At 39.9% G+C, this 23,851-nt stretch overlaps 1 protein-coding gene across 1 annotated transcript in view; it reads left to right on the top strand.

The window, feature by feature from the left end:
- clocka (clock circadian regulator a) overlaps positions 1 to 23,851 on the top strand; it is a 134,748-nt gene that overhangs the window by 45,598 nt on the left and 65,299 nt on the right. Inside the window, exons 6-7 of the mRNA XM_059988635.1 lie at positions 11,176 to 11,265; positions 13,466 to 13,586. Coding sequence (XP_059844618.1) covers positions 11,176 to 11,265; positions 13,466 to 13,586 — 211 coding nt within the window. The remainder of the gene's footprint in view (positions 1 to 11,175; positions 11,266 to 13,465; positions 13,587 to 23,851) is intronic.

The following is a 23,851-nucleotide window of genomic DNA, read 5'->3' as shown; positions in this document are numbered from 1 at the left end:
AGACTGTCACTGGATCAAGCCTTCGTTCTCCAGCCCGGCGCTGATCTCACTGCACCACCAGCCGACCGGGATGGGGGGAGGGGGTCAGGGTGAATCATACTAAGAAAAATTTGAGCCAAATGCCAAGTTAAACTCTCAATACAGTGTCAATGACAACAATTTAAAATGGCGGATGGCATCGCGATCAAACTTAAAATGGCAGATGGCATTCTCCTTCCTTGGTTTGTAAGTACGAGTTGTCCGTAAGTCAGTCGTTCGTAACTCGGGGACTGCCTGTATGTGAGATGCTTGTTGTACTCTTATGAATTGGGATTTAGAGGAGTGTTTGGAATGAAATGGGGAGAATCTATGCTATATGTCTTTTTCTAATGCTTTGTTACTTTCTGACATTTTTATTTTCACTGTCATTCCATTAATAAGATATTCTCTCGCTCAGGATTTGCAAATCTTTTGAGACAGGAGTCAAGTATAACAATAGGAAGTTGTTACCAGGATTACCCCTCAATAATAATGATTAGTTGGGTATAAGGAGAACCTGTATTTACTGACAAGTGCCTTTATTGTCTCAGTTCACATGCACATGAATGTTGGAACTAATTACCTGTGTGCAATCCTACTAGGTTTCCTTGACCCTTCATGAGCAGCCAAAGTGAAAAGAGAATACCAGAGTCTACGTTGGCCAGGTATTCCTCTTGATCCCGAAGTCCTTCATTCTTATTCTTTTCCTTATCAGATCAATCTATGAAGTTTTAATTTTGTTGACTCAATGTCATTGACTATCCTGTGTCACTTTATGGCTGTTCCCTTCAGCTTTGTCCCACTCAAACTGGCTTAAACCTGGGAAAAGGAATCAACATGTCTGTCCATGGCTTCCTCTACTGCCACAGTGAGGCCACACTCTGGCTGGAGGAGCAGTACCTTGTATTCTGCCTGGGTAGCCTCCAACCTGATGGCATGAACATCAATTTCTTGAACTTCTGGTAATGGTTCTATCCTGCCCCACACCCCTCATGATTCCCATTTCTCGCTCGCTCTCCTTTTCTCCTTGCCTGACTATCACCTCTCCCTGGTTCTCATCATTCTTTTCTTTCTTCGATGGCTTCTCCAATCAGATTCCCCCTTTTCTTGCCCTTTTTATCTTTTTCACAATGGACTTCTCAGCTTTTTACTTCACCTGTCCTCCCTTCCCGGTTTCACCTATCAGCTTGTATTTCTTCCTCCCCTCCCCCAACATTCTTACTCTGACTTCGCATCTATTTTTCTCCAGTCCTGATGATGGGTCTCAGCCTGAAATGTTGACAATTTACTCTTTTCCATAGATACTGCTTGGCCTGTTGAGTTTCCCCAGCATTTTCTGTGGTTTGCTTGGATTCCCAGCATCTGCAGATTTTTCCCTTTGTAAAAGGAGTCGATGCTGTCCGGGCATTCTTCTTGATCTCCATGTAATCTCCACATTTCTAACATGTGATCATCCATTTGTCACAATGAATGGTCTCTCCAGAGTTGTCGCAGCCTGTGCTCCCAGAATCCTCCATTCTTACTTTATTTCCTTATCGTATCCTTATGGTATTTCAATTTCATTGGCTCCATGTCATCTGACTGACGTTTATCAGCTTCTGATCAGAAGTGGCACAAAGCTACAAACAGTACACCCTATCCTCGTTATATGCAGGGGATACGTTCCTCGTAGTCAATGCATAATGTGAATAATTATTTAAATGGAGAAAATAGGGATGCGTTCCAGAGGGCTTCATAAGTATATTTTATCTGTAATTTATTCACAATTTCATACCAATATGACACAAAAGCATACCACAAGGCAACATTCATATTATATCATCAATTTAAGGTAATATTCAATGTAATAAATCATAGAAAGTTAACATAAAAGGGTATACAGTACTCACCAACAGTGGCAGGTGTGTTCACTCCGGGAGATGAGTGGTTGTTGTGGTGTTGGGCAGCTTTACATGGATAAGGTAGATGGTTGTGTGTCATCAGGATCATCAAGACAGCAAGGGGTGAAGGAAGGCTCTCAGAATGCTCAGTACTGCTGGCAGCAGGTGACACTGGTTTGAAGAAAGTGGTGAGGGTTGTTTGCTTGGCAGCATTTTGTTTTTCAGCATAAATTTGCTTGTAAGCAAGAAGGATCGATTGCAGGGAACAACTGAAATGCTGACCTCGTTCTAAACTTGGGTCGATGTCCATCGCCATTTGTGCCAAGTGTTCCGCAGCCTTAAAAAAATTCTGCCAGTTGCATCACCGTAAAATCCTTCACCTGCGACTTGACACTTTCCTCTTCATCATTATCACCTTCAGTCTGAGTTAAATGCAGAAGGTCATCAACACTTAATTCTTCATCATGAGAATTCAGGAGTTCTACCACATCAGCAGTTTCGAGATCTGAGAATCCTTCCTCACCAATTTTACGGCTCAGGGCCACACAATCCTGGACAGCTGCAGTGAAGACAGGAAACCCTTGAGGGTGTGCACACACTCTGCCCAAATTGATTTCCACACTCCATTGAGAGTGGAAGACCTGACCTCTTTCCAGGATTCATCAGTGTTGTTGATGGCATGTCTGATGGTGAAGGACTTCCACCATTCCCTCAATATTGGTAAACTCCCGTGATTTTCAAAATCGTTTGTTGCTTGCAGCATCTGAGAGAGAGTTCGCCGTTTAAAAAAAATACACCATGAATGTGGATGTCACACCTTGGTCAAGTGGTTGAGTCAGCAATGTTGTGTTAGGCAGCAGGAAACGCACTGTTATGTTAGGATGAATGCTGTCCAAATGTTTAGGATGGGCTGGCGCATTGTCTAGCAACAATAGAACTTTAAAGGCAAGATCCTGTTCCCGGCAGCAGCGTTCAACTTCAGCAGCAAAATGATTAGCAAACCAGTCTTCAAAGATATGACCAGTGACCCATGCTTTATTGTTAGCTGCCCAGTGGACAGGAAGCATATTCCTACTCAAACCCTTAAGAGCACGGGGGTTTAGTGAATGGTAAACTAAAACAGGCTTCATCTTACAGTCTCTTTTGGTATTGGAACACATAAGCAAAGTCAACCTATCCTTTGCTGCCTTGAATATGTAAGTGCGTTTCGGCATACACTTCCAAAAAAGCCCGGTCTGGTCTGCATTAAACACCTGCTTTGGTGTGATGCCTAACTCAGCTATCATAGCCCACATCTGCTCAGGGTAGCGTTCAGTAGCTTCGTGGTCAGCACAGGCTTGCTCACCACGCACAGCTAAGTTGTGAAGCTTGTGACGATTAACAAACTTAGCAAACCATCTCCTATTTGCATTAAAGTTAACAATATCACTGGACACTTCTTCACTAGCCTCTGAACAAATACAACCATAAATTTCCAAAGCTTTCACACGAAGATGATTGGAACTAAGAGTTGTTTTATTTCTTTGTTTCATGGTCAATGTACAAACTCACCATTTTCTCCATTTTTGTCATAATCGGGTTATGCACTTTGGTAACAATCTTTGAAGACACTTGTGATGAATCAACGACTGCACTTTTTATTTTCTCAGCGTTTTTCTTTGCTTCTGATTGTGGACTCACCCAGGCCAAAGTAGCGTCCCGGACCTGTGTTGCCTTCACCCGATGCTGCCCTATTTATAATTTCTATCTTTTTTTCAAGAGTCAAAGTGGTTCTCTGCGGCTTGGCTGATGGCTCAGGACTTGACATAGGCTTAGGAATAGTTAAATATTTCAAGAACAAAGTCACTGCACTGTAGGTAAAACCAACAAAAGTTTAAGAGGGCAAGATCGCACATCCACACGTCGCCAAAACCAATGCGAGACTAGCGGGAGTGAAACTGTGAGGCGTGTGCACGTGACTTGTATTGGCGGGAAAGCAGGTGCTTCTCATCCCAACAGTGAGACTGTGAGGTGTGTGCATGTGATTTGTATTCGCGGGAAGGCAATGCTCCTCGCATAACCGAGTTTTGGACACATATAAAGAGACATTGGTAGAAATAAGTTGCTCACATAACTGAATCTGCATAGTCTGAAACGCATATAACGAGGATAAGGTATATTGCTTTATGGCTGTTTCCTTCAGACTTGTGCCTTAGATGATTTCTTTTGTTCTTTCCAGCTTAGAATGGTTAAACCAGCTCAGCCAAACACTGGAACCAGACAACCAGATCACAGGCTGTTCCTTCTGCATGTCTGCCTCTTTACATAATAAACAGCTTCTTAACTGACAATGACCTCAGGTTGAACAGATCATCAATAGAAACTCCTTGTGCCTACGTTCACTTGCTCTGATTGTTACCCTTGAGCAAGAGCTGGTTCACCAAACATTTCACAAAATGGTGACTGCAAGAACAGTCTCACAAAATGGCCACCTGACTTCAACCACATGGCAAGAATAAACATTTTTGCTGCGTCTATTTCTACTGTGTTTGCCTAATTCCTATTTGCTAATTTGAAGACTGTGGTTCTTTCTGGGCAACATCTCCCACCTCTTTATCCAAAGATGTGTATCTTAGGATCATTATCCTTTTCTCATTTAGATGACTGTCATAGAACTACAATGGACCCTCAATATGCTACACTCATTATATAAAAGACATAAGTAATATTTACTTAATCACCCACTTTTTTTTACTGTCTTTTCAGATTTTTAAGAACATCATCCTCTAAATCTAATTATCCCATATTTTCAGTCTTCCACTTTCTAAATTGATATACATTAAGCATTGCAATTATCAACATACATAAAATTAGCATTACAGCATCAAGCAATGCGATTCTCACCCATTGATGTATTTGATCACCAATTTCAAAACTTGCTCCAAAAATCTGAGTCATGGAATGTGCAGTTTGCAGTCAAGTGAGGTATCAATGGCAACTCGGTAACATATTTCCACAATTATTGATCTATATCACTACATTGGATTGTGAGGTTCTACGTTACTATGTCTGCTGTTGGCTGAGACAATGTTCATTCTTCAATAGCTGGATCTAAAGTTGAGTTTCCAATGGTGTTGTTCCAAATGACACTTTTTCCATCCCTCAGTATAAATTGTGCCATTATTGCAACGTGTTTATCCCACCAGTGCATACAGTAAGAAAGACTATACAAGGGGTGATTGATAAGGTAGAAGGAGTCAATTTTAGAAAGCCTAACACATAATATTTTTCATCATAGTCCTCCTACTTAGTCCAGCAGTCATGCAGCATACAGATCCCTTCTTTGTAGAAGTGGTCCATGGCAGGGGTGATTGATAAGTTTGTTGCCTAAGGTAGAAGGAGATGAGTTACTAACTTCAAACTTTCTGCATTATCACTCAGAGTTGAACTGCACGTGTATGTAACGATAGCGTCTTGGACCTCCAGGTGGTCCACAGCAGGGGTGATAGATAAGATCATGGCCTAAGGTAGAAAGAGTTGAGTTAGACAGCTCTTGTTACATGCATGTGCAGTTCAACTCTGAGTGAAAGTGCAGGAAGTTTCAAGTTAATAACTCATCTTCTTCAAACTTAGGCCACAAACTCATCAATCACTCTATGCTGTGGACCACTTCTGGAGGTCCAAGAAACCGACTTCTACAAAGAAGGGATCTGAATGCTCCACGACTGCTGGACTAAGTGTGTAAATGTAGGAAAAATAAATGTGCTAGATTTTCTAAAATTGACTCCTTCTACCTTAGGCCATGAACTTATCAATCACCCCTCATAATTCACAGGTAAGATAGACAATGAACAATTTTCATTAGTACTGAAAGCCACAAGAATTCTTGTGATATTTGTCCACATTGTGAACCTTTTCTCTCTACTTTCCCTTTGTACAGTGTTCTTCTGTGTACAGCTAATAAAGATGAAAGCAATCATCAGAAAATACTTGGTTTTTACAGCCCCAATACATATCTCTCACATGAATCACTGCCCCACTCAATATTCACATGAGTGTGATCCCACAGAACTATAATCTTACCATGGCCATCATTAACTGAAGGCTTCTTAGTAATTGGACCTAAAAAGTGAATATTATTCCCACTGGGGAAACTTGATAATGTCACCTCCTAGAATTTTATGTAAGAGCTGTACACTTGAACTCACTGGGATACCTTAGATTTTGTTGATGTACATCAAACCATTCACCCTGACGTAATACAAATTTGATTCTCTATTGCTCCTTTGTTAACCCCACATTAATCAAGTCCATGAGAGAAATTGTTTTTGATCACTGAGTGATTGCTAAGTATTGACATCACTGTTGATGCATTTGCCTGCTGTAATGGATCTGGAACAAGACTGGCTCTGGCCCCAGTCATTATTAATTCCCTTAATACGTTATTCCAAAATACATTATTCCCTTCATCTTGTGTTAAATAAAATCTAGGTTTTAAAGGTTTACACTTTCTTTTAGCCTTTCCAGGGTACTTGCTTCTCCCTGGCATCCCAACAGCTCATCGTACCAGTGGGTCATTTGGTTTCATTTCTCCCCCTCTAACTGCAAATTTCACATAAGACCACTCAGCTTTTAGTAAGCGCTCCCTTGTGGTCTTTTTATAAATCTGACCCTGCTCCTTCTATCATTTATTTTAAAACATTCATTATCTTTCTTTTGCTTCTCTGTCAAAGCTATAACCTTAATCTGTTGTTCCCTCTGTCTTCCAATTTGCCCAGTCAGCAACTGCCCTGTCCAGCTGTAGCTTTGTTTTGCAGACTTGTTAGTCTTATTCCCCCATCAGGATAATTTTGAGTGAGCATTCACCTTTATGACTCTGGATTCTTTTATCCTTACACATATCCTGCAGTTGGTTTTCCTTGCACCATCCTGAACAGGTAAAAAAAGAAATTAAACAGAGCTTTTCCTTTGAGTCTTTGTTCTTGGGCATTGCTTTATATATCTCTTTCTATCTTCCCCCTCCCCTTTTTGTTCTGATACAAATGGTCCCTTGGCTCATTTGCTGTCATCCTGACTCTTGTGTGGTTCTTTAGTACAATGAAGTTAATCTCCAAGGAAGGTAGAAACTTTAATACCCTTTACAATAGTCAATTGCGGTTGACTGGTCGATCTTTGAGAGTTTCCCAATAGATCCTGGGGAAGGAAAAAGAAAGAAAAATAAATACACAAATACTGTTGTAACGTGAGCATTATAAAAATAAGTAATACTAATTAGGATAATGGTAATATAGCAATACTCCCGCTATGGAAAGCTGTTTGTAAAGAGGTTGTTTCTGGGTTTGCGGGGTTTTTCTTTCTGCCCCGGGCGCATGTGTGTATAGCCCCTTCGCCATGCACTGCGATTCAGTGAAAACCTCTATGTTAAATATTGGTTTTGTCATCCCAGGTAAAGTTGTTCCTTTGGGCATGTAGTTGTCGAGTGGTCCTTTTTCAAAGTAGAAGTTACTACAAATACGTTATGCCTGATAAACCTTCTGATGCAAAAGCAAATTTTACCTGTAGAGCGCATATGTGAGTTGTTTTTAACCCACGCTTAGTTGCTTTCCCTGGTTATTGTGTTTCTCTTCTTCCACTACCCAGCATCATGTGTCATGTGTGCTGACATCATGTGACTGTTGTATTGTTTTCAGCATAGCTTGTGCTGCATCAAAGTGACCAATTAGATTAGATAAGAGTATAGACCAGGCATGGGCAAACTACAACCCGGGGGCCATATGCAGCCCGTTAAGCTTTTTAATCCGGCCCGCAGAACTTGATGAAATTATATTAATAAACCTTGTTAACATTTTTTCCCCGCAATTCTGGCGTTTTCCCAATAGATGACGCACTCTATATACATTGACCTTTGTTGAGGTGCAGCGTATTACTCCACATTTGCACTTTACTCTTTGTTCGGCTCGACCTATTTGTGTGAAAAGGCGTTCAGCGTCATGAACATCAACAAAGCCAGCCACAGATCCAAGTTAACTGACCAACACCTCAGATCCATCCTGAGAATCGCCACAACAAAACTAAATCCAGACTTTGATGCGCTGGCTAAAAAGGGAGACCAAAAACACTGTTCCCACTGAAATTAAAAATAAGTTTCTTTGTTGTGTTATGTAAAAAATGCATTTGAAAATATTTTTTTCAATAAGCCTTACATGTTACATGTCATTTCTGTTAAGTGATGGACATGAGTAGTGCGCAGGTGCACGTACGTTCTCAAAATAAAAAATGCGCTCCAGATCAAATAACGCGCTCCGCATACTGGCGCTCTGTCACTGTTATGTCCTTGTGCTGGTCGTTGTTGAGTTTTGACACAGGGGACAATTGAATAAGAAGGAGCAGGACAAGTAGACCTGCATCTCCTACCGTTTTTGAAATAAAGACGGGCAGGAGGAGAGTGATGATGATAATATCTTGAAGGATAACAGAATTTTCAGTGCTTTAAAATAATAACTGTTACTATTAAAAAAAGCTGTATTTTATTAATTTAATTTTCAGTGTTTTAAGAGTCATTTCAATAAACAGCTAAATACCATGGGACTTCAAAGACAGATATTTTGTTGTAATGCATTTGTTCATTTTCAATTGAAATTAAAGCACATGTTTTCTGCATCTCCCATGATATTTTATTTTCTCTTATGAGGTGTATTACCAAAACACTCCATCCATCTGCTCCTGGTCCGGCCTCCCTGTCAAAATTTAGAACCCTTTGTGGCCCACAAGTCAAAAAGTTTGCCCACCCCTGGTATAGACTGTCACAACTGGCACTCGCTGGTGATATCCTGCAAGGTAGCTAGCTAGCATGGTGGAGGCTGCACAAAAGGCGAAAACATACAAATTCCATCCAGAATGGGAAGAGGAATTTGTATTTACCTTGGTGAAAAGCAAGTGTGTATGTATGTTGTGCCACCAAACACAAGCACTAACTAAAAGAGGGAATCTGGAGTGACACCACAACACCAACCACCAGAAATGGAAAGATCCCTACCCCTACCACCCCCCCCCTCCCAAAGATCTCAATCTGTGCCAGGAAAGTTGAGGAGCTGAAATCGGGGTTGAAGGTCCAGCAATTGTTTCTCACAAAGCATGCTGCTCAAAATAAGGCTGCTATTGAAGCATCATTTCATATAAGTCACCTTTTTGCTAAACACAAGAGGCCTTTTACAGATGGTGATTTATTCAAGGAAGCAATGGCCATTACCGCAGAGACTGTTTTTAATGACTTTAAAAACAAAAACATAAAAACCACAATACGTAATTGTGGTGAACTACGTGTGTCTGTCTGGACACGCCCCCTGCTGACTGCTCCTGTGGCTCCTCCCACAGGCCCCTGTATAAAGGCGATCTGAGGCCTATGCTCGGCCTCAGTCTCCAGGACGTAGTATGATGGTCACTCACTTCTGGTTCCTTCTTCCAGTCAATAAAAGCCGATATCTCACCTTACGTCTCAGAGTGAGTTATTGATGGTGCATCAGTAATATACTGCTTGACCTGCAACAGTGACATGGTCCTGGAAAACGTCGTCATGTTTTTACTGTGTATTGTACCAGCAGTTATGGTCAAAACGACAATAAAAAGCGACTTGACTTGAAGGATGGTAGAGTCACTGTCAGAGGACGTGGGTTGACAAGTGTTAAAGGACTTGTCACTCTGTGAATATTTTTCACTACGGTTTGATGAATCCCTGGATGTAATGCAAACAGCTCAGCTTGTTGTATTTGTCAGAATGGCTTTCCAGGATTTTACAACAAAGGAGGACTTCTTCACTCTTTTGCACTTAAAGGAGAGAACGAGAGGAGGATATTTACAATGAGTTTTAAAAAATATGTCCGTGAACTTGACATCCCCGTTCATAAACTGGTGGCAATTACTACTCATGGGGCCGCAGCAAGGCGCGGTTTTATAGCACTGTGCCGTAATGACTCTGAGTTCCCCGACTTCTTGGATTATCACTGTGTGATTCATCAACAGGCCTTGGCTGGGAAGGATATTGCTGCATTTATTTCAAGTCCATTTCTGCCGATCGATATAGGACAGATAGCAGCCAAATTCCAGCAAGTATTTGGTGTGCCAAGTGATATTGAAACGGAAGTAATTGATTTGCAAAATGACATCAAGATTAAAACAAGATTGAGGGATGGTGACTTTTGGGGGCTTGCCAGCAGAGAGAAGTTTCCTCATCTCACCACATGTGCATTAGGAGTCAGTGTCTACTTTGGGTCAACTTATCTGTGTGAAGTTGCATTTTCACAGATGAAAATTATTAAATCTAAGTACAGGAGCTGTCTTACTGACAGACACCTCACAGACTGTCTCAGACTGTCTGTCTGTAGTTATGAGCCAAATTTCAGGGAACTAGCAGAAGGTATTCGGCCCCAGTCATCACACTGAGAGCAACAGTCATTTATTTATTTATTTATTTATTTATTTTTCATGTTGAAATAAAATTAAATAATGAAACTTAGAATTAAAGGTATGAAGTATTATAATATTCTTAAAGAAAGACAGCTATGGCCTGTTTGATATGCTAGTTACAGTGTTTTCCTGGTTGAATTCATGTGAAAGTTTGACAAAAGCATTTGATGTAATTCAAATACAATTAGCCTAAGTAAAAGGCCTCAAGTTGGAAGTACAATCTGAGCTGTTTTTATCTTTAAATGATTTAGTAAGTAGATCTTGCCTTTCACTAAGGCCGAGGTAGGGGATTTTGGGCGTAAAAAGGTTGGTGACCACTACTTTACAATTAGGTCTCAACCCTACAGCAGCAGGCCTGACTGACTGAGTCATTTTAATTCAAACATCCAGCAGCAGCTAGATAAATCCAAAGTATTTCATCAAATGTCACACAAATAAATAAATGAAATACATAAAATACACAGGCTACACAGAGGTCTCTTTATTTGGCACCTAATATCTAATAAAGTGGTCACTGAGTATGTGTTCATGGTGTTCTGCTGCTGTAACCCATCCACTTCAAGTTTTGACATGTGCATTGAGAGATGCTCTTCTGTATGCCGTTGTAGTAACGTGGTTACTACAGTTAATAAGTTGTCAGCTTGAACCAGTCTGGCCATTCTCCTGTGACCTCTCTCATTAACAAGATATTTTTGCCCAAGTTCAAATTCAGTTGTTAATCAACCATCATGAATATAACATTAGCAGCACTAACGGAAGTTTTAATTTTGCCGAGTTATGTTGTCGCCAGTACAATGCCATTATGGCATGAAATAATTTTTCATTCTCCGTGCAGGCATTGGATGGCTTTTTTATAGCAGTGACAGCTGATGGGAGTATTATATATGTGTCAGAAAATGTTACTTCTTTACTTGAACATTTACCTGTAAGTCTATTTTACATTGTTTGGCAACTTGCATGTGTGGTGGGTTTATTAAAGTTTGAATCTCCTTTTAGAGTAAATAGGATAATGTTCTTTAAAAAATGCATATTTCTGCAAAGAGAAATGTAGGTCTTCCCTAGAGAATGAATGCCCAACATATGGATAGCCTTTATATGTGAACAAGCAACTGGTTGACTAGAACGATAAATTTGATGGCTTCTGCAGTGGGACTATTGTGTGGGAATGTGGTTCATAGCAATGTTATTGCATCTTGCAGAGAACACTTGAGAACACACGAGTTAATATGTTGGTTGACTACCGGTTAGTGTATGCTTTGTATTTAAATATATTGCCAAGCAGCCACGTTTATGACCTGGTAACTGTTTGGATTGTGAATGGTTTTCAGGAACGGCGCTTTCTTGTAACTTGGAGTCGTACACAGTGCCTTGAAAAAGTATTCAACCAGCACCCAACCCTTTGTTCACATAATGACTATTACAACCAGGGATTTTGATTAATTTAACTGAGAATTTTTATTTGTGAATCACGTGCTTTTTTTTTTCCACAGTAGAACCCAAAAAACAAGGGAAATTGTAAAGCATGAAGAACTAAAAATTGAGAAACTGAAGTGTCAGCAGTTCAAAGGTATTCATCTCCTTTTGCTCAGTTGAATCACTTCTTGCACATATGACAGACAGTAGCCTTTTTGGATAAGTTTCTATTATCTTTGCACAATGTGATGGAACAAGATTTACCCATTCACCCTTGCCAAATTGCTCAAGCTGCACCATGTTAGTTGGGGAGTGGCAGCAGTCAGCAATCTTAAAGTCGTGCCAGAGGTAAACAAGAGAAAATCTGCAGATGCTGGAAATGCAATCAACACACACAAAATGCTGGAGGAACAGCAGGCCAGGCAGCATGTATTGAAAAGAGTAGACAATTAACTCGAAGTCCTGAAAAGTTTGAGACCCTTCATCAGGACTGGAACAAAAAGATGAGAAATCAAAGGTGTTCCCAGAGATGCTTGAACAAGTTAATGTCAGGACTTTGACTGGGCCGCTCAAAGACATCAAATTTCTTCATTTTAAGCCACTCCTTGGTTGCTCTGGCAGTGTGCTTTGAGTCATTGTCCTGCTGAAAGATAAACTTGCTCCCTAGTTTAAGCTTTCTGGCTGAAGCTAATAAGTTTTTATCCATCTGTGTTTAGCAGCATTCATCTTCCTGTCAATCCTGACCAGATTTCCAGTCCCTAATGTGCAGTATTAGATTTGCACCACACATACCTCTAAAAAGGAGCATATCATTGCCCATAAAAACTTTGCGAAGCATTACTGCCTTAGAAAATAGTGCAAGTAATAGGTCTTGTCATATGAGACTAAAGTAGAACTTTCTGCCCTCAACAGTAAGGGGTATGTGTGGCATAAGTTAATAATGTGCATCAGCTAGGTAACACCATCCCTACTATAAAGTACGGTGGATGTAGCATTATACTATGAGGATGCTTTTCAGCAATAGGGACTGGAAAACTAGTCAGGATTGATGGGAAGATGAATACTGCTAAATATAGAGAGATCCTGGATAAGAACCTGCTAGCCTCTGCCAGAAAGCTTAAACTGGGGAGGAAGTTCATCTTTCAGTAGGACATTGACCAAATGGCACTGCCATGGAGTTGCTACAAATAAAGAAAATTGATGCCCTTGAGTGGCCCAGTCAGAGTCCAGACCCTAACCCGATCAAATATCTCTGGCAAGACCTGAAGTTTGCTGTCCATCGCTGTTCCCAACTAACCTGGCACAGTTTGAGCAATTTTGCAAGGAAGGATGGGCAAATCTTCCTTCATCACATTGTGCAAAGTGGATAGAGGTGGTTCAACTAAGTAAAAGGAGATAAATACTTTTGAACTGCTGACAATTTAGTTTTTCATGCTTACAATTTTACCTGTTTTTTTTGTTTTTTGGAGCTCTACTGTGGGGGGAAAAGGAGCATAAATAGATCAAATTCCCTGGTTGCAATGCACATTTATGTGAACAAAGGTTTGGAGGCTGAACACATTTTCAAGGCACTGTATATCTAGTTTGTTTAAAAAGTAAAATACTACTAGTGTTCTGGAAACATCCAGAAACAATTTTTGTTTACAAGGGATTAGAATTTTGACATTTTTTTTCATGTGTAGACCTTGCATTGTTTCTTTGTCTCTCCATAGTCAGATCTTCTGGATCAAAATCTTTTGAATTTTCTGCCCGAAGTGGAGCACTCAGCAGTTTATACATTTCTCTCTTCTCAAATATTGGAAAGTGATTCTTTGATCCCAGATTATTTAAACTGTAAGTGATCTGCTAGCTTGCTGGGATGTGGCTCTTTCTTTAAAATACTTTTGCTGAGCTGCTTACCAGTTGGTATTGCACAAAATAAATGCAATGAAAGGACACTAGTTCTGTAGGGATACTGGGGTCTATTTTCAGTTGGTCTTGTAGTAGCATAAGGTGTTCAAACTGTTATTTTGAAAACATCTTGGTAGCTTCCGTTTGAAACTAGAATTAGTGTACAATATTTATAAACTGATCTGTTTTATTAATGTTGTCCATGAAGTAGATATTTCTGTGTTTAAAATTAAAAATATAAAAATGGCCAGTCAATTTACATTCTGATTTTATTTAGTATAATATTTTAATGAATAAACACTCTGTGTTTGTAAAAAGAAATGGTGTTTCATTTTGAAAGTTCTTTGTAAATGTCTAGAACAAATAAAACTTTGTTTTCACTGAAATTCATTGAAACATATGGCAGTGAAAGACTCTATTCTTCCCATTCCATGTTGCTTAGAGTAGAGATGTTTATTTTATACCCACATCCTGACTTTTGATCTTTGAAAAATATGTGACTTCCAGCCATATAATAAGTATGCTGAGGGCTTCCACCTCCACCGCCTTCTCTCTCTCCCTGTTCTTTGCTTCAAATAATTCTGGTACTCCCTTCAAATTTTTCAGCTGAATATCATGAATTTGTTATTAGCTGTGTCATTGCTAAGGGAAATCTGTAGCCTCTCTAGGCCTCCCATAACTATTAATATCTCAATTAACTCACCCCTCAGCCACCTTGGCTTCTAAAAAAAGAAGTTTTGGCCTGGAGAGCCTCTCATTAGTGAAATTTGCCAGTACTAGCAATATCCTTGTGCATTTCCTCTGTTATTATATTTTCAATGTTCTGAATTTCTGAGAATGGTTCACATAGAGCAATAATTCACATGAATGACAAATAATTAGTTTAGTAATTTTGAGTGAGTGTTACTTATCAAATGTCTGCATTGTTGATGATAAACAACTGTTCAGAAATGGTGAATAGCTGTAATGTATTTCATCATTTTTATTGCTTTTAAAAAATGAATTGTTTTATGCAGAGTAAATATAGCCAGATCTATGTTTCTCCTTCAGCTAAGGTTTCCTACACACTGTCCCACCAGGGGTAAGATCTGCACATGTGAAGACTGAAAAATCTTGCATGCTTTTTCATGTCTTCTGCAGTTGTTGCCCATTCTATATCAGTGGTGAATAAAACACTTTGGCCATTATTTCTTTGGTCTTGCTGATAAAAGTTGAAAATTTTACTGTTTATTACATATTCAGCTATCAACTCTTAAATTGATTTTACTTGTTTATGTGGATAAATGTAATACTTTTCTCTATATTATGAATGGAATCTCCCTATTTAACATCTTGATAAGGAATGCATTTATGTTTAGGAATCTACCACCTCTCAGGGATACCACTTAAAAGAGGTTCTAACACAAAGAAAACTTGAGACGGAAGATTCCACTGCCTTGAATGCTTATTTTGAAACATTCAGAATTAATAATGCCAACAAAAAAGTTTATACAACAGCACTGGAATTTTATTGCCAGTTCTTGGACATGGTATATCATCCCAGAAAATCCAATTGGAGGCACGGGCAGGATGAAGAAAAAAATTAGGCTCATGACTGCAGCAATAAGAAGTCATTTGGGTACGTACCATGGTGATAGAGTTCCGAGCTCAGCATTCTTGACTCCTCGGGAGAAAAGTAATCACATCATCTTCTCATACCTTGACATCATTTTACTACCCAGGATATAAAAATTGCACGTAAAAATGATTGGAAAAGTATTCTGCTACAATGAATGGAGGATCATTCCAAACTCATTGGTTGATATAGATTGGCCAGAACAGTGTGGATGAAAACCTTTGTTTTTGTTTTAAAATATAGAAACCCTTGGCTACATCAAACTGTGTTTGATCAAATCTGTTTCTTCACAAGTGTAGATGGAGATTAATTTTTATACTCTTCCCCCCCCCTCCCCCCGCACCCTATGGACTATTCAAGTAGAAATGATTTAATGTTTCCTGATCAACCAGATGATAAGGTCATTTTTTGTATTTGGTGTTATCAAAGAACTGAATAGTCAGACTTGTAAAGAAACAATAGATTTTGTTTGAGTTGTTGCAAATAAGGATATTATTCTTTCAGAGATTGGTTGTTAAAATGATTTAATTAATGATGTAATTCTGTTCATATTGTGTGGTGGAGCTTATATCATTGTAGATGTATGAAGCTTTGAGCTTTAGTGAGTTTCATCAGTTACTTGCTATCTATGGGGAGCATAGGAAAATTAGACTGGAGAAGGTGGATAAAGCTGTTTGACATGTTGAACGGCAGAATCACAATAGAAGCAGCTTGCTTAAATAATATTTTGGAAATAGATTGTCTATTATATTTTGTTAAATTAAATATTTTGCAAGAAAATCTTCCTATTGTTAAATTCCATCCATTTTGCAATGAAGGCCAAAATGCTCTTCACTGTCTTAAATACTTGTTGGATCTATCTCCCAGCTTGTTGTAATTTATGCAGAAGAAAATCTAGGTTCTTCTGTACTTCAAAGTTCAAAGTAAGTTTATAGTCTTAAGTACATATTTTTATCATAGACTACCTTGAGATTCATCTTATAGACAATAGACAATAGGTGCAGAAGTAGACCATTCAGCCCTTTGAGCCTGTACTGCCATTTTGAGATCATGGCTGATCACCTACTATCAATACCCGGTTCCTGCCTTGTCCCCATATCCCTTGATTCCCCCATCCATAAGATACCTATCTAGCTCCTTCTTGAAAGCATCCAGAGAATTGGCCTCCACTGCCTTCTGAGGCAATGCATTCCAGACCCCCACAACTCTCTGGGAGAAGAAGTTTTTCCTTAACTCTTTCCTAAATGACCTACCCCTTATTCTCAAACCATGCCCTCTGGTACTGGACTCTCCCAGCATCTGGAACATATTTCCTGCCTCTATCTTGTCCAAGCCTCTAATGATCTTATATGTTGCAATCAGATCCCCTCTCAATCTCCTTAATTCCAGCGTGTACAAGCCCAGTCTCTCTAACCTCTCTGCATAAGACAGTCCTGACATCCCAGGAATTAACCTTGTGAATCTACGCTGCACTTCCTCCACAGCCAGGATGTCCTTCCTTAAGCCTGGAGACCAAAACTGCACACATTTTCTTGTGAGCATTCACAGTAGATACAAAAAACACAATAGATTAACTGAAAAACTACACACAAAGACAGACAAGCAACCAATGTGCAAAAGACAAATTGTGCACTTAGAAAAAGAAAATCAAAATGATAATTGTTATGGTTTGTAACTCCAGAAACTAGTCAAAAGCAAACCAGGAGCCAGGATATGTTTTACCTACTTTGCTTTTAGTGAGGTGATTACATGTGTGGCGTAATAACGTATGCCATTCACGTATTTCTTACATGTAACCCATAATGAATGTGTAAACTATATTGATAACACTCAAATATTACTGAAATGTTAGATATACTACAATCCTTGTTTAGCTACAAAAATCCTACTCAAAATAGAATGCATCTCAACTCAAATATGTAACATTGTTCTCTAGTCGTCTTGTATATACAGTGCCTATAAAAAAGTATTGTTTTATGACATTGAATCAGTGGATTTAATTTCGCTTTTTTTTTGACACAATCAACAGAACAAGACTTGTGTCAAAGTGAAAACAGATCCCTACAAAATGATCTAAATTCATGACAAACATAAAACACAAAATAATTGATTGCATAGTTACTCAACTCCTTCAAGCCAGTATTTAGTAGATGCACCTTTGGCAGGAATTATAGCCTTGAGTCAATGTGAATAGGTCTCCATCAGCTTTGCACATCTGGACACTGCTTTTTCTCCCCCATTCTTTACAAAACTGCTTAAGCTCTGTCAGATTGCATGGGGATCATGATTGAACAGCTCTTTTCAAGTCCAGCTACAAATTCTGAATTAGATTGAGGTCTACACCCTGACTTGGCTACTCTAGGACATTAACTTTGTTTTTAAGCCATTCCTGTGTAGCTTTGGCTGCATGCTTGGGGTCATTGGCTTGCTGGAAAACAAAGTTCCCCAAATTGCAGTTCTCTTGCAGACTGCATCAGGTTTTCTTTGTATTTTGCCCTCTATCTTCACAAGGCTTCCAGGGCCTGCTGCAGAGTAGCATTCCCTCAGCATGATGCAGCCACCACCATGTTTCATGGTAGGGATAGTGTATTTTTGATGATAGGTGGTGTATGGCTTATGCCAAACATAATGTTTAGTCTGATGGCCAAAAAGCTGAATCTTGGTTTCATCAGACCAGAGAACATTCTTCCAGCTGACTTCAGTCTCCCACATGCCTTCTGGCAAACTCCAGCTGAGATTTCATGTGAGGTTTTTTTTTCCAACAGTGATTTTCTCTTTGTCACTCTCCCATAAAGCTGCGACCGGTAAAGCATCTGGGCAACAGTTGTATGTGCAGACTCTCCCATCTCAGCCACTGGAGCTTGTAAGTCCTCCAGAGTTGTCATAGGTCTCTTGGCTGGCCTCCCTCTCTAGTCCTCTTCTTGCACAGTAAGTCAGTTTTTGAGAATGACCAGCTCTAGGGAGATTTACAGCTGTACCATATTCTTTCCATTTATTGATGATTGATTTAACTGTACTCCACATTTTAACCTCTGAACTTTGTGTTTTATATTTGTAATTAATTTAGATCACTTTGTAGAGATCTGTTTTCACATTCAAGCAACAGTCTTTTACTGTTGATCAGTGTCCAAAAAAAAAGCTAAATTAAATCACTGATTTAAAACATTGATTGTAAAACATGAAAACTTCCAAGGGAGGTGAATACTTTTTATAGGCACTGTATACACAGTATACTCTATAATACATCTACAATGTAAACATCCACAGCATATTAAATTTTAAGTGGTTCTATTCAACCCTAAAGGTTTAATCACTATGGAGGATTTCTTTTTCTTGTGGGATAATTGTGTATTTAATATCATTTGTATTTGAGGAATATATATTTGTGTGTGTGTGTGTGTGTATACATTGCCTATAAAAAGTATTCACCCTCCCTTGGAAGTTTTCATGTTTTATTGTGTGTGTATTCATGAGTACACACACACACACGCAGAAGTTGGCCATTTGGCCCATCGAGTCTGCTCCGCCATTTCATCATGAGTTGATCCAGTCTCCCCTTGAGTCCCGTTCCCCCGCCTTCTCACCATAACCTTTGTTGCCCTGACTACTCAGATAACTGTCAATCTCTGCCTTAAATACACCCAATGACTTGGCCTCCACTGCCGCCTGTAGCAACAAATTCCATAAATTCACCACCCTCTGGTCTGGCTAAAATAATTTTTTTGGATCTCTGTTCTGAATGGGCTCCCTGCAATCCTCATGTGTGTCCTCTTGTACTAGACTTCCCCCACCATGGGAAACAACTTTGCCACATCCACTCTGTCCATGCCTTTCAACATTCAAAATGTTTCTATGAGGATCCCCTCATTCTTCTAAACTCGAAGGAGTACAGTCCAAGAGCGGTCAAACGTTCCTCATATGTTAACCCTCTCATTCCCGCAATCATTCTAGTGAATCTTCTCTGAACCCTCTCCAATGTCAGCACATCCTTTCTTAAATAAGGAGCCCAAAACTGCACACAGTACTCTTCAAGTGAGGTCTTACCACTGCCTTAGAACCTCAACATCATAACCCTGCTCCTATACTCTATTCCTCTAGAAACGAATGCCAACATTGCATTTGCCTTCTTTACCACCGATTCAACCTGGAGGTTAACCTTAAGGGTATCCTGCACGAGGACTTCCAAGTCCCATTGCATCTCAGAACTTTGAATTCTCTCCCCATTTAAATAATAGTCTGCCTGTTTATTTCCTCTACTAAAGTGCATGATTGTACACTTCCTGACATTGTAATTCATTTGCCACTTTGCCCATTCCCCCAACCTATCCAAGTCTCTCTGCAGGCTCTGTTTCCTCAGCACTACCGGCCCCTCCACCTATCTTTGTATCATCAGCAAACTTAGCCACAAAGCCATCTATTCCATAATCCAAATCATTGATATAGAACGTAAAAAGAAGCGGCCCTAACATGGACCCCTGTGGAACACCACTAACCAGCAGCCAACCAGAATGGGATCCCTTTATTCCCACTTCTGTTTCCTGTCAATCAACCAATGCTCTATCCACGTATGTAACTTTCCCATAATTCCATGGGCTCTTACCTTGTTTAGTAGCCTCATGTGCGGCACCTTGTCAAAGGCCTTCTGAAAATCCAAATACACAACACCCACTGCATCTCCCTTGTCTAGCCTACTTGTAATTTCCTCAAAAAATTGCATTAGGTTTGTCAGGCAGGATTTTCCTTTAAGGAAACCATGCTGAGTTCTGCCTATCTTGTCATATGCCTCCAGGTACTCTGTAACCTCATTCTTGACAATCGACTCCAACAACTTCCTAACCACCGATGTCAAGCTAACAGGTCTATTATTTCCTTTTCTGCTTCCTTGCCCCCTTCTTAAATAGCAGAGTAACGTTTGCAATCTTCCAGTCCTCTAGAACCAGGCCAGAATCTATCGACTTTTGAAAGATCATTGCTAATGCCTCTGCAATCTCCACTGCTACTTCCTTCCAAATACGAGGGTGCATTTCATCTGGTCCAGGAGATTTATCTACCCTTAGACTACTCAGCTTCCTGAGTACTTTCTCTGCTGTAATTGTGGCTGTGCATATTTCTCTTCCCTGACAACCTTGAATGTCCGTTATATTGCTGAGGCCAGACCAGAGGGTGGTGAATTTATGGAATTTGTTGCTACAGGCAGCAGTGGAGGCCAATTCATTGGGTGTATTTAAGGCAGAGATTGACAGTTATCTCCCATTACAATTTCTCCAGCATCATTTTCTATCGGTCCTATATCTACTCTCACCTGTCTTTTACTCTTTATATACTTGAAAAAGCTTTTAGTATCCTCTTTGGTATTATTTTCTAGCTTCCTTTCATAGTTCATCTTTTCTCTCTTAATGACCTTCTTAGTTTCCTTTTGTAAGCTTTTTAAAAACTTCCCAATCCTCTGACTTCCCACTAATTTTTGCTTCCTTGTATGCCCTTTCCATTGCTTTTACTTTGGCTTGGCTTTGACTTCTCTTGTCAACCACAGTTGCATCCTTTTTCCATTCAAAAATTTCTTCTTTGGAATATATCTGTCTTACACCTTCCTCACTTCTCGCATAAACTCCAGCCACTGCTGCTCTGCTGTCCTTCCCGCTAGTGTCCTTTCCAGTCAACCTTGGCCAATTCCTCTCTCATGCCACTGTAATTTCCTTTACTCCACTGAAACGCTGGCACATCGGATTTCGGCTTCTCTTTCTCAAATTTCACAGTGAACTCAAACATGTTGTGATCACTGCCTCCTAAGAGTTCCTTCACCACAATCTCTCTAATCACCTCTGGTTCATTACACAATATGTACAGTATACATATTACACAATATGGTCCAGTACAGCTGATCCCTTAGTGGGCTCAACAACAAGCTGTTCTAAAAAGCCATCTCATAGACATTCTACAAATTCTCTCTCTTGAGATCCAGTGCCGACCTGATTTTCCCAATCCACTCACATGTTAAAATCCCCTACAATTATCATAACACTGCCCTTCTGGCAAGCCTTTTCCATTTCCTGTTGTAATTTGTAGTCCACATCACTGCAGCTGTTTGGAAGCCTGTAGATAACTGCCATCAGGGTCCTTTTACCCCTGTGATTTCTTAGCTCAACACATAAAGATTCTGTACCTTCCGATCCTATGTCAACTCTTTCTAATGATTTAATATCATTTCTTACCATTAAAGCCACGCCACCCCCTCTACCTACCTGCCTATCCTTCCGATACACCGTGTATCCTTGGACATTCAGCTCCCAGAGACATGCATCCTTTAGCCACGTCTCAGTGATGGCCACAATATCATACCTGCTAATCTGTAACTGTACAACAAGATCATCCACCTTATTCCTTATGCTGCATGCATTTAAGTATTAACACCTTAAGTCCAGTATTTGGTACTTTTTGCATTGATTGCACTGCAACTCATCCCAATGGCTGCAAATTTGCTCCATCACCTGCCTGTCCTTCCTGACATCCTTACTGCTCACTACCTTAGATCTATTTCTGTTTTCCCTCTCCTCCGCTCCATCATTCCAGTTCCCATCCCCCTGCCAAATTAGTTTAAACCCTCCCTAACAGCTCTATTAAACCTTCCTGCCAGGATATTGCCCCCCCAGGATTCAAGTGTAACCTGTCCTTTTTGTACAGGTCACACCTGCCCCAAAAGAGGTCCCAATGATCCAGAAACGAATGCCTGCCCCCTGCCCTCAGTCACACATTTATCCTCCACGTTATTCCATTCCTACTTTCACTGTCGTGTGGCACAGGCGATAATCCCAAGTTTACTACCTTTGCTCAACTGCCTTCCTAACTCCCTATATTCTCCGTTCAGGACCTCTTTTCCCCCTACCTATGTTATTGGTACCTATATGTACCACAACCTCTGGCTCCTCACCCTCCCACTTCAGGATATCTTGGACATGATCAGAAACATCCCGGACCCTGGCACCAGGGAGGCAAACTACCATCCAGGTCTCCTGAACGCGTCCACACAATCGCCTATCTGACCCCCTAACTATCGATTCCCCTATTACTACTGCCTTCCTCTTCCTTTCCCTACCCTTCTGAGCTACAGGGCCAGATACATGTGCGTGCCTCACTTAAACTCGAAGTTAGACTCACTTTTTGGACTCCCATGTCTTCCGTGTCTTTGAATTAGTTAATGTTTCGAAGTTACAAAACATAACGTTGGTGAAAAAATATTTTTAAAATGAACCTGAAATGGCTTTCAATCTGTTGAAGCACAGTGAGATGTTTGAACTTAAAAAAAAACGCAGCAAAGAGCAGTGAGTAAAACATGCAGCGCAGCACAGGTTCTTTGGAAGGGAAGACACAATTGGGTTTTTAAATGTAAGTCAAAAATCACTGGCTATGTCAGAAATTACACATTTGATTACACAAAAGATAACTGGAATATGAATATATATGAATACTGAGAACAGTGTTTTGAAACAAATGAAATGGCCAGTGAGAAACAAATTTTGCTGACTGCATTGGATTTAAAGGCAGGCAATTTGCTTTGGTTTGACTGCTCCAATCAAACCAGCAGAAATCAGCTTTGCTGATATTGTCAAAGTAATGCAGGAACATTTAGAACTGAAGCCATTGTTGATTGCAGAATGCCTCAACATAAGCAGAATCAAAAGCAGTTTCATAAACAGAATCAAAAAGAAGGGGAGTGCGTTTCAGCATACATGGCTGAACTGAAGAAATCGTGTGAGCATTGCTAGTTCAATAATGGGCTTAGTGATGCACTGAGAGATTGTTTAGTTTGCAGAATTTTACATGAAATCATTCAAAAATATCCCCTAACTGAAGCACAGCTTACATTTAGAAGAGCAGCTGAAATTGCTGTTTCAATTGAAACCGCAAAGACACAGTTGAGTTGCAATCAGGAATGAAAGTAAGCATGAATAAAATTGCAATGTCTAAACAAAAACTGGCCTCCCGAACAAATTGTGTTACTGTTGTGGCTGGCTCTTGCAAACACCAGCAGTTTTAAAAGTATAACTAACAGAAAATGCAATAAAGTGGGACACGCACAAAGAAAATATTGACAGACAAAAATAAATGGACTGTACAGGGAAGAGGAAAAAGCGAAAAAGTCAAGCTGCAGTTTCAAGAAGAGCACCAATCTACAAGCAGTTGATGAAAAATCTGATGGAGGAGATGACACAGGACTGTGTAGGCTTGAAACTAAACAATGTGAAAACTAACAACAGACAAGCAATATGGCCTGCACCAGAGGTGAATGGCAAATTGATTAAAATGGAATTAGGCACTGGTTCAGCTGTTTCAGTCATTCTACAAAATGAGCTTGAGAGGCTTTTCAAAGATACTAAACTGAAGCTTGTGGATATTAAACGAATAACTTGCACTGGAGGGAAAAAAAAACCTGTGGGAATGAGATTTCTAACAGTAAAATACAACAACCAATAAGCCACAATGGACTTGTATGTGGTAAAAGCATAGGTCCAGCTTTGTGGGGACATGGTTGGCCAAGACAACTACAACCTGGTTGGAGATTCATCCACTACAATTCCTCAGCAATAGAGTCAAC

Source organism: Hypanus sabinus, chromosome 14 (genome assembly GCF_030144855.1).
Source record: "Hypanus sabinus isolate sHypSab1 chromosome 14, sHypSab1.hap1, whole genome shotgun sequence".
NCBI classification, from domain to species: Eukaryota; Metazoa; Chordata; class Chondrichthyes; order Myliobatiformes; family Dasyatidae; genus Hypanus; species Hypanus sabinus.
The sequence above is the reverse complement of the archived record's forward strand: the minus strand, read 5'-3'. Positions and strand labels throughout refer to the sequence as shown.